Below are 19,479 nucleotides of genomic sequence, written 5' to 3' on the forward strand. Positions count from 1 at the left end.
AGCTATGGTGGCAGTGAGTGAGCCGGTGGACACCGTGTGCAGAGCAGCCTGGAGCAGACCCCAAACCCGCCACCCCCTGCCCAGAGCCACGCCGGCTCTGGGCCTTAGCTATCTACCCACCAGTGCCACCTTGGGAGTCACATCCACCCCCTCGCACTCACAACTATAAAACCCCACCAAACCAGTGAGTTCATTCAATCGTATTTATTGAGTGCTTACTGTGTGCAGAGCATTGTGGCACCTCAGTGCCTCCATGGAGCTTTCCCGGTCCAGAGCCCCCACCTAGGGATGCCGGCACCCCTCTGTGAGCCGTGGCGGAGGGTGACTCGGTGCTGAGGGGAAAAAAAAGGTCTATTTTGATTTGAAGTAATTCATACTGAAATTCCACACCAGCAGTTACCATTTTAACAGTGTGTTGTTCAAGGGGATTCCGGCTTACTTGCATTCCCGGAGGGTGGTATTCATCAGCAAATGCCTCCTGGAGGCCTTTGTGGAGGGGCTCTGAAGGCGAGGAGGGTCGTGGTTGGGCAAAACTGAGTGGGGTGGGCATTCCAGGCAGGGGAAAGGCAGGGGGAGAGGCATGGAGCAAAGCATTGGAGACAAGAGGATTGAAAGTGAGAGACAGGTAAGAGGTTTGCTTGGGAAGAATCTATCATACAAGAGCACAAGCTGGGGTGTGCATGGGAAAGAGAGCAAATAAGCAAAAGGGAGCCAAATGACGGAGTCTGGAAGCTGATGGTCAGGAATTTTCGACCGAGAAGTAATGGGGAAAAGCCTATGGCGATTTTTGAGTAAGAGGGTGATGGACTCTGATGGACATTTAAAGAAAGTGATCCGTGCAGGTTTTTTTTAAAATAGACAGAAGAGGGGGGAGAGACCTGAGGCAGGAAAGACCAATCCCAGGGGTGAAAGTAAAAGTTTTCTTTTACCGGGATGGCAAGTGGGCATTGCACGAGGCAGGGCAGGGGATGCTTGCTGCATGGCCTAGTGGAAAGATCATGGGCCTGGGAGTCAGGGGACCTGGGTTCTAATCCTGACTCCGCCACTTGCCTGCTGTGTGACCTTTCCTCTAATAATCGCCCAGAAAGCAATCTAAACCAACTGGGCAGGGTGGGGGAGGATGACTCAATTTGTATCATGGACTGCATAGAAAGAAACTGAATATCTACCTCCCCCTCTAGTCTGTAAGATCCCTGAGAGCAGGGATTGCGCCTACCAATACTATTACTGTATTGCCCTCCCCCAAGCGCTTAATACATTGCCCTTCACACAGTAAGTGCTTAGCAAATACCATTGATTTTTTTCTTTTTAATGGGCCCCATAGAAATTCTGCCTACTTACACTGTGAGCCCCATGTGGGACCTGGTCATCTTGTATCTACCCCTGTGCTTAGGACAGTGTTTGGTACATAGTGAGTATCTAACAAAAACCATAATTATTATTATTACTGCCCAAGCCTAGTTTTCATGAATGAGTGCTGTAACAATACTTCTTCCGGCCTGCTGGTAAAAGAAAGTTCCAGAAGCCCCTCACTCCGGGACCTGGGAGCAGGCAGAAGCACGGCTCCACAGAGCTGGGAACCCCCAAGCCACTGGGGATCCGGGAGACACAAGGAACCACAAGTTGCCCGGAGTCACCTCTCTCCTCCTGCCAAGTACAGTGGGGGCCAAGCTGGTCTTTCCAAAGTTTTCAAATACTGGGAAAGCCGTGGCAGTTCATAACTATGGACTGTTTATCAGGAGTTACGAGATGTCTGAAGGCTGCCTCCTCCGAGTACTGTTTAGTGGATACGATATATTTTTTGACTATTTTATTGTGGAATTTTAATTCATTTCCACTGCATTTACATTAGATCATGTTGGCCTACAAGGCTTAGATTGTGAGTTCCTGGCAGGCCAGAAATCAGGCCTGAATTTGATTTTGCTGCAACTACTCCAGCACTTAGTACAGCACTTCGCAGCCCAGCTGTGGGTCCGGTAGAAAGAGCAAGGCCCTGGGAACCAGTTCCGGCTCTGCCTGTGGTGAAGGTTTCTAACTAAAGGACCACTTGGGCTAGCCAATCTGTGAGGCAGACAGGCCCAACAGGAATCCTCACAAATACGTGGGCTAACGTTGGCAGAGGAGACTGCAGCGGTTACCAAGGCAACCGCCTTCCGGGTCACGGCGCTGGGGCCCAGCACCGGCACTATGCTGGGGTCCCTTTGGCATAAATGGGTCTTGTGTGTGAGAAACCTCTGGCTGCACTGCGCACGGGGCGGCAACTCTGCCCGCCTACTCCCTTGCTCAACTCTGTCCCCCAGCAGGAGCGTGGTTGGCAGGGAGAGAGAACACACAAACCACTGGCACTGTTATCAATCAATCATATTTATCGAGCACGTACCGTGTGCAGAAAGTACAATATAGCAGGGTTGGTAGACATGTTCCCTGCCCACAACGAGCTTACAGTCTAGAGGACCTTATCATCAATTTCTCTGTGCAGGTTCTCCGTCCTGTATTGTTCAAGACCGAGGCTCATCTTAATAATACTATCACTGTTCTATCACTCCTTTTGGAGCCTTCTAATTTCCCTACCCTTTCCCTCAAAACCCCCCAAAAATAAACAAAGAGGGGAGGAAGAAAGGGTCAAAAGCAACAGAGACAGTGAAGCCATTGAGCAGGATCAGGCTCAAATACTGAAGACTTCAGGGGAGAGAAGAGGCCTGTCTGGAACTGGGTGAGGAACAGGTTGGAAATGAGGGAAAGACAATGGGGACAGGGAGCTGGGCTTCAGAAAAGTGAACCATAGAAAACAAGTGAAATTGTAGCCAAGACAGCAGAGACAGAGTAACGAGAAGGGGCAGAGGCCTGAGTCCTGGTTTCTTAAGCACTGACTCATCCATGTAGCCATAATAATAATACTAATAATCAATAATTACGGTATTTGTTACGCAAGTACTACGGCGTAGTGGATAGAGCACGGGCCTGGGAGTCACAGGGACATGGGTTCTAATCCTAGCTCTGCCACTTGTCTGCTGTGTAACCTTGGGTAAGTCACTTCACTTCTCTGTGCCTCAGTTACCACATCTGTAAAATCATCAATCGTATTTATTGAGCGTTTACTGTGTGCAGAGCACTGTACTAAGCGCTTGGGAAGTACAAGTTGGCAACGTATAGAGACAGTCCCTACCCAACAGTGGGCTCACAGTCTAAAAGGGGGAGACAGAGAACAAAACGACACATACTAACAAAATAAAATAAATAGAATAGATATGTACAAGTAAAATAAATAGAGTAACAAATATGTACAAACATATATACATATATACAGGTGCAGTGGGGAAGGGAAGGAGGTAAGATGGGGGGGATGGAGAGGGGGAAGATGGGGGGGATGGAGAGGGAATTGAGATTGTGAGCCCCACTTGGGATAGGGACTGTGTCCAACCTGATTTGCTTGTATCCACTCAGCGCTTAATACAGTGCTTGGCACATAGTAAGTGTCCAACAAATACCATAATTATGAGAAGCAGCGTGGCTCAGCGGAAAGAGCACGGGCCTGGGAGTCACAGGTCGTGGGTTCTAATATCAGCCCCGCCACTTGTCATCTGTGTGACTTTGGGCAAGTCATTTAACTTCTCTGTGCCTCAGATGCCTCATCTGCAAAATGGGGATTAAGACTGTGAGCCCCACGTGGGACAACCAGACAACCTTGTATCTCCCCCAGGGTTTAGAACAGTGCTTGGCACATAGTAACATTTAACAAATACTATTATTATTGTTGTTGTTGTTGTTGTTGTTATAACCATTATCAAGCACTGTACTAAGTGCCAGGGTAGATAAAAGAGCATTAGGGTGGACACAGTCTCTAACCCATATGGGCTCATAGTCTATAGGGGAGGTATTTTATTCCCATTTTACAGATGAGGAAACTGAAGCCCAGAGAAGTTAAGTGACTTGTCCAAGGTCACACAGCAGGCAAGTGGCAGAGCAGTGGAGATTAGAACCCTAGTCCTCTGACTCCCAGGACTGTCCTCTTTCCACTAGGCCACACTGCTTCCTTCCACTTTTCCAATCTCTTCTTCCTCCCATGTGTAATTTATTATGTCTGTTTCCCCTGCTAGATTGCAAGCTCCTTGAGAGCGGGGATCGTAAATTAACAATTACGGCATTTAAGTGCTTGCTGTGCTGCTAAGCCCCGGGGTACGTATAAGGTTATGAGATCGGACCCTGTCCCTGCCCCAGGCAGGTCTCACGATCTATTGTATCCCCACTTGACAAATTCATTCATTCAACCGTATTTATTGAGCGCTTACTGTGTGCAGAGCACTGTACTAAGCGCTTGGGAAGTACACGTTGGCAACATATAGAGATGGTCCCTACCCAACAGTGGGCTCACAGTCTAGAAGGGGGAGACAGAGAACAAAACAAAACATATTAACAAAATAAAATAAATAGAATAAACATGTACAAATAAAGTAAATAAATTGAGTAATAAATACGTACAAATGTATATACATATACAGCCCAGGTGCTGTGGGGAGGGGAAGGAGGTAAGGCGGGGGGGGGGGATGGGGGGATGGGGAGAGGAAGGAGGGGGCTCAGTCTGGGAAGGCCTCCTGGAGGAGGTGAGCTCTCAGTAGGGCCTTGAAGGGAGGAAGAGAGCTAGCTCAGCAGATGTGCGGAGGGAGGGCATTCAAGGCCAGGGGGATGACGTGGGCCGGGGGTCGACGGCGGGACAGGCGAGAACGAGGCATAGTGAGATTAGTAGCAGAGGAGCAGAGGGTGCGGGCTGGGCTGTTGGGAGTCCAAATGAGAAAACTGTAGCCCAGAGGGGTTAAGGGCCACACAAGAGGTCACTGGCAGAGCTGAGACTCGACCCTGGGTCTCCTGACTCCCAGGACTGTGCTCGTTCAACTAGGCCACATGGCCTCCCTAACTCTATTGTACTCTCCCAAGCACTTAGCTCTGAGCAGAGCAGATGCGCAATTAATATTGTTAATTAATACTATTGATTGGCTGAGGAACCAGTGAGCCTGACTGAAGGGTGAGGGCGCAGGACAGTGAGAAGCTGAAATTGAAGGAAAGAGCAAAGGTTTGCTGCAGGTGAGAGAGCTAGGACTCAGGCATAGGAGGGCAGGAGTGTGAATGACAGCCCTAGCAAGACAGGCTTATTATTCTTTGAGAAGAAAAAGGAAATGTATTTTTCCCTCTAGACTGTATGCTCGTTGTGGCCAGGGAACGTGTCTATCAACCCTGTTGTACTGTGCTCTCCCAAGTGCTTAGTACAGTAAGTGCTCAATAAATACCACCGATTGACTGATTGATTTTTTCCCCAATCTGGCCAATTTGCCTGAATCCCAGGTGGCAATTTTATCCTACAAGATCTAACTAGCAGTTGCTAGTTCCAGTAGACTCTGGCTGGCCCCTGCCATCCATCCGCGTTGCCCCAGCTGGTCTACCACCCCAGACCCCGTACAGTTCCTACCCCATCAAATACCCTCCCCAGTTCCCGGAGTTCCTCATGCTACCCACATCAAGAAAAACTGAAACACGACGGGGTGGGGAAAGGCCCAGGTGCACTGTTAAGTGGGATCGAAACGTATGGATGCAAGGTCGGGGGGGGGGGGGGGTGTGAAGGATGCAGGGGAATTGAAAAATCGGGACTTCCACTGTCATTGTCCGTACCCCGGTCAACCAACGGGGCCAAAGACTGAATTTCTGTTAAAACATAAGGCTTCCGCGGCTGATCGGGGTGACGACCCGAAGTGGCCGGTAGCAGAGGCCCCGTGGGCCAGAGAGGGCAGATGGCCCTTCCAGATAACCTCTGTTGCCGACCCCAGGTCTTGGGGGGGGGGAGGGGGCGGGGGCGTGAGGTGAGATTTGGGGTGGTGGGGGAAAGAATTACTGAGAAGGATCTGACCTCTAGAAAAGGTTCTGCCGAGCGTCATATCCCCAGGGCCCACTGGGGGTGGCTCCCGCTCGACTTCGTCGGGGTGCTTTGGGAACAGGAGCCTCATCTGCTTCACCGGGAATCAGATGACCGACTGTTGGAGGGAACGAGACCAGCAGGGTTTATTTTCTGACTGAGCCCGTGGATTCGAGCATCGACCCCCAGCCGCTCCTCCTCCTCGTCTGTTTCCCAACCCCAGTCCCCCTCCTCCTTCCCGTGCTTAATCTGGCCCGGGAGAAATCTAAAGCCGCCCCCCTCTCCCAGAGGAGCGGTAGTGGTCAGCGTCGCCGCCGTCTCCTCGGACGCGACCGAGCGGAAGAGGAGGCCCCACAGTAAAGGCCGCTTCCGCCGCTCGCCCGGTGGCTTGTTTTTCCGGGCTCACGGCCTCCCCGGCTCACTGGCCCCCCATCCGCGCTCTTTACGGCCGCCGCACGGCATTTTTGCAGCCGCTGCCGGGGAGGTGAGTGGTGTGTGCCCCCCTCCCCCCGGCCAAGCCCCGTCGTGCCGGCGCCGAAAGAGGAGGGAGGGGAGCGGTGTGGGGGCCTGGGCCGGGTGCGGGGCGGCGGCGGCTCAGCTCAGAGGGCGGTTTGTCTTCTCTGCTACGGTCCCTCCGCAGGGTCCCCGCACCGTCCCCAGCCGCCACCGAGGCCCGGGCCCCCCGCTGGCCGAGCCAATGCTAGATCTGGAAGTGGTACCCGAGCGCTCTCTGGGGAACGAGCAATGGGAATTCGCATTGGGTAAGTGCATCTCCGGACCCTCTCGACGGGGCGACACCACCGCGGGTGCTCCCCCCCCCCCCCAACTCCACCCTCCCTGACATGTCACCGGGGTTGTTTTTGCTGCTCGGGGCCGGGGTCCGCCCGCAGGGGGCTTAGGCAGAGTCGTTGGGTTTGGCCGATGCCTGTCACGGTCCCAACCGACCCCCGTGCTGCCCCGTCTTGTGCTGCAACAGCAGCTGCTAACCCCTTCCCGGGGAGGGTGACCTCCACCCCCGGATCCGGCTCCCGAAAACCTCGACCGCTTTTTTCCATGTCGAGGCGGCTCGCCCAGGAAAATTAGTTTCCCTAGATATATGCGCTCTCTGAAACCCTGTGCCAAATACTTCAGGATGTCGGCCAGTCGTCTTCAAGGGACGCTCAGTTATGCCGCAGAGACCCAGGGGGTGGTCTTTGATCTTTGCCGTGAACGTCTCCGACGCATCTAAGGAGCCCGACCAGCTGACATAAGGGTTTTACGATCTGGTTGTTTTTTGTTACTTTCTGGCTTTGCTTTAGTGAGAGCCTTGCAAATGCTAACCCAAAGTCATGCAGTCTTTACATTTGGAAGACATAAGAATGCCTGTTAGAAGGATGCCAGAGGGATTCAAATGTCTCCTTTTTCTCAACGTCAGATGTTTCCTTAGAGCGCGAGGACAGTTGGTGTAACCCCCAAAGAAGGACCAGATTTTTAAGCTTGAGCGTAGAAGGGCGGGGGGGAGGAGTGGGTCAATGGATCATTTCTCTTATACGTAAGAAATGAAGTTTCCTGTTTGTCCTGCGGTCACCCGAGTGAAGTCAGCGCACCTGTGTTTACAACTGTTTGTGTTGAACATGTTGTTCCAGCATTCACCGATTTGAATGTGTGGCCTTATTTTTACTGACCAGCAAGTCAAGCAGAGAAAGTTTGCAGAATACGTCGCACTTGTTACTGCCTTTAATAAATTCCCGATGTTTTTATCTTGTAAATTCTCAGCTCTGTAGAGGTGTCCCAGACCGAAACCTCCCCACTTGTATTTCAAGAACGAGAGACTTGTTTGAAATAGGAAACTAAGTTTCTGTGGCCTTGGACTGCACGTTGAACCTCTGAGGGCGCCCTTAGTATAGTGCTCAGTAAATATTGACAGACTAAAATTGAGAATAATATCACTTCCCTCACGAGGGCGTTATTTGGGTTAATTTTCCATGCCTGGTGAGTTTGCCATTCTGTGGGCTTCTCAGACTCTTCTCAAAGATGGTTTGGTGGTTTTAGTCAGTGCCCTACACAGAAATTTAGTGGCGGGGATGTGAGTTGCAAAGAATGGGGCACCAGAACCTGCACCAGTTACTTATCTGCTTCTACTTGTAATTCAAGGTGCTGACCATCGGCCCGGTGGGGTTGGGGTCCTGTTATCTTAGTGTGTCTTGTCTTTCCTGTGCTAAAACATCATCCCCTTTAGTAGGGGAGATAAACCTCATGCTCAAGAATAGACAGTGGCATGGAGTTCACGTGCCTTTGTGGTGGCAAACCATCATGGTTCCCCAGGGAGTGGGAGTGAGTGGGGCGAAGAGGAAGAAGGTTGATTAGGATTAGGAGTGGAGATTGGGACACTGATGAAAGGAGGCCTAATTAGAGGAGAAACTCTTCTCCCAAGGGGGCTTCAGAACAGCACACAGTTGCCATGTATTCAGTTCAGTTCACCCCTCCTGTTCTCATTAAAGAATGGTTTGGGCATGAAAAAAGGCCAGGCTCTCTTCAGAAACTCAGTTCTCTCTCTATTCAACCTGATAGCCAGGTTAATTAGGATCACTTATGATCCAACCCTTCCCCTTCCCCCATCTGTGCACAGGGCAAACCAACCCCACTTCACAGCTGGTCCATCGGCAGGTATGCAGGCATGCTGCCCATTGCCATCTTGAGCATCGTTTTTAAAGTGCGGGTTTGGGGTTTTTTTTTTGTTGTTTTAACGGGCCCTGCTGTCCAATGAAATAATCTGTAAAATCAGCTATCTTCCTCCCCGACCCCCCCACCCACCCAATCTCCCTATGATTGTTTTTGCCAGTCATGACCTGAACTGGGTTTAGTGGGCCCCAGGTAATGTGATAGGGAACTGCAGGAGCAATGTGGAAGCCTTCAGAAGTGGCGCTACAAGGCAGGGATGCCCCCCTCTCCCATACCATTTCCCAACAGACGGCTTCTGAAAGGGGCGGGGGGAGGGGGTGGGAAACACGTTCCCCCCCCAGTTCCAGGGCCCACTACTGGACTGCTGCCTGGTGGGCTAACGTAATTGGCACCTATTGGATCCAAATTCTTGAAGATCTTACCTGTTACTGTGGACTAATGTCCATTTTCAGTCTTGAGTGTGTAGGAGAGCCCCGGGCTACGCTGGCTCTTAGAGTGGAGCCATCAACAGAGAATTCCTGGACTCCTCCTTTTGAGACATCAACCTCGTGTTTTTGGAAGCTTGTTTGATTACCCGTTTCCCATTTCAAATATGGAATGCCTTGGCATCGCCTCCATGGGGAGTATGTAGGGTTGGGAGGAGAGTAGAGACCTTGCCACCCTGAGCCTATCTGTCAGGCCCACCAGCAGTCGGCCTTCTTCCTGGCTGCTGTGTAATGCTGGAAGATTGAGGAAATGCCAGAGATGAAGGGGTAGAAAAACTCAGGATTAAACACTATAACCAAGAACCAAGGGAGTGCCCCATTTAACTGACAGCACATATTGCCCATCAGAAAAATCAGCCTTCTTTTTCAGTTTAAAGTCTGGATCATCATCCATGGAAGTGCAAATCAATGGGTTATTTTTGTGACAGTAATATTGACAAAGTTTTTGCAAATCACGATTACAACAGATTTCCAGCTTTGAGTTTGCATTTTCCTGTGTCCATCAATCCCCCTGAGGCAGCCCTCCTTGATATACTTCACTCTACAGTCTGCGCTCACAGGATTTGCTGGCTGATCTTTCCTCTTAACCTCCCCCCCAAACCCCACCACCACCCTTCTAGCCTGTACACTGAAGCCACAATTCTTTGGTCTGTGGCTGGCTGGGGAAAGTCTCGGTTGATGTGTTTTGGCCAGTTCCCGCTTTCCCTCAGGATGAAAGATGCTGATTGTTGAACCCTGGACTTTTACATGATAATGTGGAAAATCCAGTGGCTTGGTCTTCACTGTCCAAATGAGGTGGGGAACTGGGCAGTTGAATTGCTCCCTGTAGGCACCACCAGGGAATTAAACTGCCTGACATTCTCTCAGGAAAGAATTAATAAAATGAGGAATATCATTAATTTGTCACCCCCCCCACCTTTTTTTTTTTTTTTACCACACGCAGCAGTTAATTGTGCTATTTACATGGGGTCTGCTTTTTTCTCCCCACATTCCTCTGAGGCTGGCATAGTGAGGGTGGCGGTATCCCCATTTTTCAGGTGGGGTGGAAAAGCAAGGTTTAATGATTTGTCCAAGTTTACAGTCTGGTAGAGATGGAAATATATTCATGCATATAGCTATAATTCTATTTATTCTAACAATTTTGACACCTGTCTACATGTTTTGTTTTGTTGTCTGTTTCCCCCTTCTATACTGTGAGCCTTTTGTTGGGTAGGGACCGTCTCTATATGTTGCTGACTTGTACTTCCCAAGCGCTTAGTACAGTGCTCTGCACACAGTAAGTGCTCAATAAATACGATTGAATGAATGGAAATGGGGCCCAGGTTCAATGTTCTTTTGACTAATCAGTGCTGTCCATTAAACATGGGCAAGTTGGGATGATTCAGCTGACCAATCCATTCCTCTCTTTTTTTCCTCAACACCCTCTCCCTCCACCTTGAAAAACACAGCCCAAATTCAGACACGAGCATCTCTTCATCACCACATACCAAGGAAAGTTACGGCGAACTTCAGTTTACTACATGGTTGTCCAATTTTCCACACCTATTTGATATTCATCTTTTTCCCTGCCTCAGAAATAATCTTTGATATGAGATCAAAACAGGGGATCTGAAGCATACAGTCAAATTGCTCACTCCAGGAACATGTATGTGAGGGCATAAGTAGACAAATCCATCTTAGTAGGTGGGGGGAATGATCCTGCATATGCACAGCTATTGTCACCTTCCCATGTACAAAGCCATTGTGAGGCAGGTGTGAGTTTTGAGAGATCATGAGGTCTAGTTGTATACCCAGTGGAGCCCAAAAACTATGGAGGAGAGAGTGGGTGGGTACTGGGGTGATCCTCTTCTTTGGGGATCATCAGTTTGTTTTGAAATTGAAAAACAACATCCAGATACTAAGCATTCCTGTTAAAGGCCTCTCTCGGTCGGGGAATGACCATTCAGCACAACTTTTCGTGTATTTAATCCGAACCGAAATCCTCAGTGAAATAGGTTTGTCGTTGTGGCTGTGTATGACTGTGCTTTCATTTGAGTTGTTTACTCTTATTTATTCAGTGAGGGCCATTTCCTTTGCCTGTTGTCAATGCGTTTTTGTAAAATACCGTGTCATCCAAGTGGCCAGTTGGGTAACCATTTCTTGCATTTCAGGAATGCCACTGGCTCAGGCTGTAGCAATTCTTCAGAAATACTGTCGCATCATCAAAAATGTCCAGGTCCTCTACAGTGAACAGGTGAGTTGTGACTACTAGATCCAGTTTGGATGGCGGCTAGTCTGCCATCATAAAGTAGTGAGTCATGGCAGGATATGATGTGTTTTGTTATGTTGCTAAACATTCAGTCACCCACCAGACTATGCTCCAGCAATACCACATCAATACAAGATCCTGAGGCAAATATTCAGATCTCAAAATGAGTGTATATTTTGACCTCTCTGGTTTAGTTTAAGATGTTAAAAGTCAGTGCTGTGTTCTAGTAGCCACCCAATTTGGAACTACCATCGCCTTGTTTTGGACCTGCTAGATTAGGGAAGCAGGATGGCCTAGAAAGCGCGGGCCTGGGAGTCCGAAGACCTAGGTTCTAGTCCTGGCTCTGCCATGTACCTTCTGGCTGACCTTGGGCAAGTGAAGCAGCATGGCTCAGTGGAAAGAGCATGGGCTTTGGAGTCAGTGGTCATGGGTTCAAATCCCGTCTCCGCCAATTGTCAGCTGTGTGACTTTAGGCAAGTCACTTAACTTCTCTGTGCCTCAGTGACCTCATCTGTAAAATGGGGATTGACTGTGAGCCCTCTGTGGGACAACCTGATCACTCTGTAGCCTCCCCAGTGCTTAGAACAGTGCTTTGCACATAGTAAGCGCTTAATAAATGCCATTATTATTATTATTATTATTCTCTGGCCCTCAACTCCTTCATCTGCAAAATGGGGCTCAATACCTGTTTACCCTCCCCCTTAGACTCATGTGGGACCTGATGATCTTGTCTACCCTAGCATTTAGTACAGTACTTACACTACAGTAAGAGATTAACGAATACCACAATTATATGCAGCCATTTAGTGCTTTAGACATTTACCATGGGGATTTGGGTCAGATACCTAGGTGGTTTTTTTTTGTTTGTTTGTTTTTTTGGTTTATGAGGTTTTTTTGTTTTCTAAGGAACTCGGACCTTGCTGGGAGACTTGGGCCTCCAGGTGTGAAACGGACCAAACAAGTGTTGCCTGTTTTTGAAATGTCTATTTGGGCTGAGTCTGTGGCAGCTCAGCTTTCTCGATAGCAAAGCCGTGACTTCTTTACAGTCTCTTAAGAAACTATTGGTTCAACCCCTTCCAGTATAAGTGTTGTAGTGCTTTGAAATAGCAAGAGGGTTCTCACTGTCCATTAACTTTTGGTTCAGGAAAGTCCAAAAGAAATGCCCTCTGTTCTTTCTCTGGATTACTCAACAGCCTGCGGTGCATTAAGAAATCCTCCTATGTTTGCAATGGACAAAATGGGTTCTTGAGACCCTTTCCAGACCTAGGATTCTGTGATTCTGTTTCTCCAAAGAAACATACTTTAGAGCCCAAACTGAACAAACACTAGGTGCAGTGTATCTAAATTATTATCATCATTACTAATAATAATAATGTTTGAGGATTTTTAATTAGGCGTGGAGCATTATTAAATGGCATTATAGTAAACACTTCAGCAAAGACCGGTTGTGTCACCTGATAGCATTAAAGAGAAATGTCTTCTATGGGGAGAGGCCACAAGCCTTTCTTCTTGTCACAAATTCAGTCAAGTCGCCTGTAGTCTTGAGTTTAAATGTCTGATTGCTAAATTCTTAGAGGCTGATCTTCTGATAGGTATAGCCTGTACAATAATGAAGGGAGAACACCTTTTTCTGGTTCACCACCAGTCATGTTTGACTAGAGGAGATGAAGACTTTTATCACTACCAGATTAGATACATTTTCAAATCCCTAGTCACTTGTGGGACGGGGACTGTGCCTGACCTAATTATCTTATATCTACCCCAGTGCTTAGAACAGTGCGTGGCGGTTAGTAAGTGCTTAACAAACACCATGTCATCATTACCACTATTACCATTAATAGTACCATTATTAGTACTATTAATATTATTATTATTATAATCATCATATTCAGACAATGATTTTTGGTTTCATTACACTTTGAAAACATGCTTCGGGTGTTTATGTAGATTGATATTGTTATTGTCTCAGTAAGCTACAAATTGTGATCTTTCATATGAAAACAAATATTTGAGCGCCAGCATTCTAGGGGTGTTTTGATGAGGTAAATCCATTAAATAGATTAATTTAGGTTCCGGAGTAATCTTGGTCTCGTTTGAACATCTCTTTGGAAGACTTCTATTCTGTCCCAAAGGAGCTTTAAGCTGATCTGTAGTTCTCAAGAGATGGTATGTACTGACATTGAGCAATTTACATGGGCTTTAAAAATTTGTCCAAAGAACATTCATGATCACACTGCCAGAGAAAAGATCTGAACTCTTGGAGTAGCCAGGAATATTCTGAACTTTGCCTCGGTAAGAAGTCAAACAAATTATCACTGCTAACGTCCAAGAAATTATTACGTTCAATTGAGCTTTGTTCCAAGATTGATATTTGTGTGTGTCTGTCCATATTTGAAAAAAGATACTATTGCCCATAAGATCATATCTGTGGGTGTGAATGTGGCTGAAAAGGCCTGTGCCTGACTGACATTCCCCATTGCATTGTTTGCACTTAAAGAGCATTAGCCATCGAATGACCAATATCCTGAGCCTCCTACTTACATAAGGCTTTTGTATAGTGAGTTGGTGGACCGTACTAATAATGATGGTATTTGTTAAGCACTTACACTGTGATAGGCCCTGGGGTAGATCCAAGATCATCAGGTGGGCTATTAGTCCCTGTGCCCCACTGGGCCCAGGGTCTTTGTCACTATTATCTTTCCCCAAACTTTCCACTTTATCGAACATCAGCTTACTGCAAAATTTAAGACCTATTCTTCCTGGGTCTTCTCAGAGTGCTGCTTTCCTAGCCCCTGATGAGGCTGAGGCCTATCCATGCTACTTTTGACAAGTAGTACATAAAAATAACCATTCTGGTAAATAATCCTCACTGCCCCATAAAAGCCTAGTTTCAAGAAGCAGTGTGGGTGGGGATCCGAATACTGCAGTCAGGCAACTGCAGCTCTGAGCATTGGCTTCTTCCCAGCCCCTACAGAGGCTCAGCCGTACGTGCGATGATGAGAGGTTGAGGCCGTGGGTGCAAAAGCGCTTTCTTCACGGCTGGAGAGACCCTGTTGTCGAAGAATGCGTAGCTGTCCTGTTTCGCGGAAAATTGATCGGGAACTCAGTTCTTGGCCTCCATGAGAAGCTGTTTTGGCCTGACCCATTTTGTTCTACTGTCATGTAACTTATCGGAGAGGTTCTCTGTGCTTTGCTTAAGAATATGGCCATGGGAAAAGGGCAGCCCTACAACCTCTTTGGTTAGCCTGTTTTCCTCTCCTGGATGTCTGGCTCCACAGAGTCAGCATAGTAGGGGACGCATCTAAAACAAAAGTTTGAATGAAACTTTTGTAAGGAATGTGAGGAAGATGGAATCTTGCTCTTGCCACTCCTGCTGTTTTGACACAGAGAAGCCAAGTAAGGGGAATTAAAATATTTTCATTTTGCGCTCTATGGAGTCCCAGTGTCTGGGCTTAGATGAGCTTCCCCAGTCAAAAGAATTTCCAGTCACATATCTATCGCTTCAGGCAGCCTCATGCTAGGGAAAAGTAACCTTACTAATTGAACTTAAAGAACCACTTATGAATAAAACTGGCTCCTACCATGTCCAGATCTCATGTAACTTATAGGAATCATCAGAATATTTTTCCGTTTTTGTCTTGCAGGCTCCTCTTAGCCATGACCTCATCCTTAACCTGACTCAGGACGGGATCAAACTGCTGTTTGATGCTTTCAATCAGAGGCTCAAGGTAAGTGAGAATGATGGCAGAAAATAGAAATACTTAACTTTGGACTGATTACTGATTCAGTATTTCTTGAAGTAGGTTAGCATCAGAGAGGCAATAGAAGGAATAAGTTTAGAGTTTCTAGTTTTTTGTTTGTTTTTTTCTGGGGAAAAAAGCCCATCTTAGCCATCTAGACTTTTGTGATGTTGGACTTCAGAAATTTGCACAAGTTGAAATCCTGAGTCCAGGGCCATCCATCCCTTCACAGGTAGCAAGGGGGGACCTGCCTTCCCAATTCGATACAGTTGTGCTGCCACTATCATGCTTAACGAGGGCTGTGGTTTCCTCCCAAGCGGAGGAGGCCAAGGTCAAAGGGTGAAGACCGTCCAGCCTGCCTTTCTGGTCCAGTCAGGCCTGGGCCCTCGTGGGGCTCTACTCCCACTGAATCTGCCATGCTGCATTGCAACAGAGCTCAACATTACAGACGTAAGATGTTTTGGGGTGTTAGTGTCGATTGGGGGGGTTGTCAGGAGGATATTTAAGGAGGTTTGGCAAACCGGTCCCCACCAGTCGACGTTCTGCAACGATGGGAGTCGCTGAAGACCTGCCGCTGCTCCTGCTGCCTTGCAGCCCCTCCCCTAATGGGAACTCTTCAGACAGCCCGGTGCACTGGGGCTCTCAAGCAATGTGGTAATGTGGTGACCTACGACTCCTCGAAGGGCCTAGCCTTCCTGCTTCCTGCGTAGCCAGGAATCACCACCCTCCCCTCCCCCCACCCCACTTTGTGGTAATTGTTAAGCCCTTACTCTGTGCTGAGCATTGTAGTAGGCCCTGAAGTAAAAACAAATTAATCAGGGTGGACACGGTCCCTGTCCCACCTGAGACTCACAGTCTTAATGTGGGTGTAGGATTTAATTCCCATTTTGCAGATGAGGGAATTGAAGCCCAGAGAAGTTAAGTGACTCCCCCAAGGTCAGACAGCAGACAAGTGAGGGAGCCCAGACTGGAACCCTTGTCCACTAACTTCCAGGCCCGTGCTCTTGCCACTGGGTCATGCTGCTACGGCTAAACAAACTGTTGGATTGACTATTCTCAGAACTTTTCCTTGCTAGAGTACAGTGGAATGACTCGGGTAAATCACCATCGTGTGATGTAGTTCAGTTGTATTTATCAAGTGCTTACTGTGTGCAGAGCACTGTACTAAGTACTTGGGGGAGTACAGTATAACAATAATCAGACATTCCCTGCCCGCAACAACCATAGTTCTAGGCCCTCCACTCCCTCCTCCCCCATAGCTATTATCTGGGGCTGAAAACTAGGCTCAGAGGGGTTTTTGGGGAATCCTAACCCGACCCTGGACAGTGTGGTCTTGAGATGAAAGTGAGTGCCCAAAACACAAGACACAGAGGCTTTCCCTCTATATAGAAGAAAAGAGATGAGAAGCTTTTACCGATGCTTAAAAAAGTAGCTGAGTATTATCATAAACACCAATCGGTATTGAACCAACGTAGATACAAGGTGGCACCGGTACAGTGACAGACGACCATAAAATCCAATCCAGTTGCATTCCGTAGTACTCCCTGAGTACTTTCCATCCATAGGCTTCAGCTGGGTCTTTCCCTTTTTATCTATGTGTTTCCCCTGTCCTCCTGATTTCCCTCAGCTCCTCTTTAGTGGATAGTCCTTGGCCGTTCGCCCCCAAGCCCCTTATGGCAAAACGCTAGCGCTTAGTATATTGCTTGGCACATAATAAGCACTTTACAAATACCATAATTATTATTATTATCATTTATGGTATTTAAATGCATATTACGTGCCAGGCACTGTACTGAGTGCTGGGTAGATTAAGGCTAATCAGTCTGGACACAGTCCCTGTCCCACATGGGGCTCACAGTTTTAATCCCCATTTTCACTGAGGCACAGAGAAGTGAAGTGACTTACCCAAGGTCAGACAGCAGACAAGTGGCGGAGCCGGGATTTAGAACCCAGGTCCTTCTGACTTCCAGCCCTATGATCTACCTCACTCCTTTTCTCTCATCTGAGGCTAGCTTCTGACCCCACTGTTTGAACTGGGAACAGTGCCACAGTTGTCTTCTCTGTGTGCCCATTTCAGTCCCCCTTTTATGTCAGGCAGTGGTCTGGAAAACAAGAATGTGCCATGGATTTTCCCTCTGCTTTTCGGCCAGCTAACACCTTTTGAATAGGCTGGTCTTCAGGGTTTGCCAAACGGTTTAAAAGTTTATTTCAGAACTTCCCTATCACGTATTGCAGAGATGTGTGCGTCCAGATAGCCTGGCCAGGCCACCCCAGTCCCTCTTGGAATCCCTCTACTGGGTGGTACAAGGCGCATCGTTTTCTTTTTTCTTTTTTTTTTCTTTTTATGGTATTTAAGCACTTAGTATGTGTCAGGCACTGTACTAAGCACTGGGACAGATTCAAGCTAATCAGGTTGGACAAAATCCCTGTTCCCACATGAGGCTCACAATCTTAATCCCCATTTTACAGATGAGGTAACTGAGACGCGGAAGAAGTAAAGTGACCTGCCTAAGGTTACACAGCAGACAAGCGGTGGAGCCGGAATTAGAACCCAGGTCCTTCTGACTCCCAGGATTGTGCTCTGTCCACTAGGCCACGCTGCTTCTCTTGCAGGGCCTGGTTCAGTTGTCCCAGTCAGCTCTACCTAAGGGACAGCCTGGGCTCTCTCTGTACATCAATCATATTTATTGAGCGCTTACTCTGTGCAGAGCGCTGTACTAAGCGCTTGGGAGAGGACAGTATAACAGAGTTGATAGGCGTGCTGTTTTACTACATTTCTGTGCGAGGATACTCCAGTCAATCAGGACAGCAATTTCGCTTGCCTGAGTTCTTTGAATTTGACAGATCTTCAAAAGTCGGGTTGTGCCAGCCCCCTGCAGCTCCTCAATTCTAATATTAGCTCCAATTCCACCCTTAGCAGTCCCTGCTCCCTCGGTAGACTTGGGCTCATTCCTAAAGACTGAGAGCATCCATCTAATGATATCCAGTGCTCTCTGGAGCCCTGAAATTCAGGCCTTGAACTATTTGCTAATTCAGATTTTACAAAACCAACATTCTTTACCTCCTTAAGCCACATTAAAAGATTCATTCATTCATTCAATCATATTTATTGAGCGCTTACTGTATGCAGAGCACTGTACTAAGCGCTTGAGAAGTACAAGTTGGCAACATATAGAGACGGTCCCTACCCAACAATGGGGGAGACAGAGAACAAAACAAAACATATTAACAAAATAAAATAAATAGAATAAATATGTACAAATTAAATGAATAAATAGAGTAATAAATACGTACAAACATATATACAGGTGTTGTGGGGAGGGGAAGGAGGTAAGGCGGGGGGGATGGGGAGGGGGATCGTTCATTTGTATTTATTGGTGTGCAAAGCTCTGTGCAAAGCACTTACTCCCTCTCCCTACAGTGTTGACCTTGCTCTTGGATTTATACCCTTTATTCAACCCACCCTCAGCTCCACAGCATTTATAGACATATCCATAATTTATTTCACTCTCTATTTGTGGGCAGATTACACGTCTTCCAACTCTTATAGTATCCACTCCCAAGTGCTTAGTACAGTAATCTCCACACAGTAAGCACTTAATAAATACGATTACTTGATTGACTGAACCTGACCACTTTATCAGATGCATGCAGTATCTCTCAATAGATACCACTGATTGACTGATTAGACAACAGGGATCCAAATGCTCATTTCAAGTAACACTCTAAATCATACCCCCAAAACCAGCTGAGAAGTCACAAAATCTTGCTCTTAATTCCTCCTTTCTCTGGTAACATGACCTTTGACATCTGTGGACCTTGGATTCCTTTTCTCTAAAATTTCATAATAATAATTGTATTTGGTAAGTGCTTACTATCTGTCAAGCACTGTTCTGAGCGCTGGGTTAGATAAAAGCTAATCAGGTTGGACACAGTCTCTGCCCTACATGGGGCTCACAGTCTTAATCCCCATCCTACAGATGAATCTGAATAGCCAAATTTTCCACATCAATATTTAGCGTGGCGTCATGAACTACGAATACTGTAAAATATCTAGATTATTATGTAGTCTGAAACTTGGAAGAGAGTTTGGGGGGTGGGGGAGAAGCATAAGTTTTTCCTGACTTGTTTTTCTTCATTGTAGTGAAATCGAAACCAACTAACTGAGCCTAAGCCAGGTCCAGCTGTTAAACCAATGACACACCAGGCTCGCTTAGGTGACAATGGTTGAGAATCCTACTTCTCAAAATATTTTTTTCCCAGTTTGGGAACTTGGTGGTTGACAGACTTGTTGCTGGTAGTCCTTTCTGTTGTTTTAGTTCAAACAAATGTGAAGCAATGTAGTGTGTCATGGAGTTCCTTTAAAGCTTGGATCAATTCAGGGGGTGTCTAATGTAGTGGTTACAAGTTCCTTGATGCCTCCTGAGTTGGTCACAAGGCACC

At 47.4% G+C, this 19,479-nt stretch overlaps 1 protein-coding gene and 1 long non-coding RNA gene across 5 annotated transcripts in view; one reads left to right on the top strand and one right to left on the bottom strand.

Moving 5' to 3' along the window:
* The window catches only part of LOC119919583, a 43,861-nt gene extending 37,743 nt beyond the window's left edge, over positions 1-6,118 (bottom strand). The window contains exons 1-2 of the long non-coding RNA XR_005447705.1: positions 5,897-6,118; positions 220-332 (exon numbers count right to left, since the gene is read on the bottom strand). This is a non-coding gene — a long non-coding RNA (uncharacterized LOC119919583). The remainder of the gene's footprint in view (positions 1-219; positions 333-5,896) is intronic.
* Positions 6,079-19,479, top strand: part of CX1H16orf70 (chromosome X1 C16orf70 homolog) — a 40,201-nt gene continuing 26,800 nt past the window's right edge. For 3 of the 4 annotated variants that reach the window (XM_038740123.1, XM_038740124.1, XM_038740125.1), the window contains exons 1-3: positions 6,079-6,663; positions 11,199-11,281; positions 14,941-15,024. In XM_038740123.1, the coding sequence (XP_038596051.1) occupies positions 6,600-6,663; positions 11,199-11,281; positions 14,941-15,024 (231 nt within the window). In that variant the 5' untranslated portion in view covers positions 6,079-6,599. The remainder of the gene's footprint in view (positions 6,664-11,198; positions 11,282-14,940; positions 15,025-19,479) is intronic. The other variant, XM_038740122.1, reaches the window with a different exon arrangement.

Source organism: Tachyglossus aculeatus, chromosome X1, assembly GCF_015852505.1.
Source record: "Tachyglossus aculeatus isolate mTacAcu1 chromosome X1, mTacAcu1.pri, whole genome shotgun sequence".
Classification (NCBI taxonomy): domain Eukaryota; kingdom Metazoa; phylum Chordata; class Mammalia; order Monotremata; family Tachyglossidae; genus Tachyglossus; species Tachyglossus aculeatus.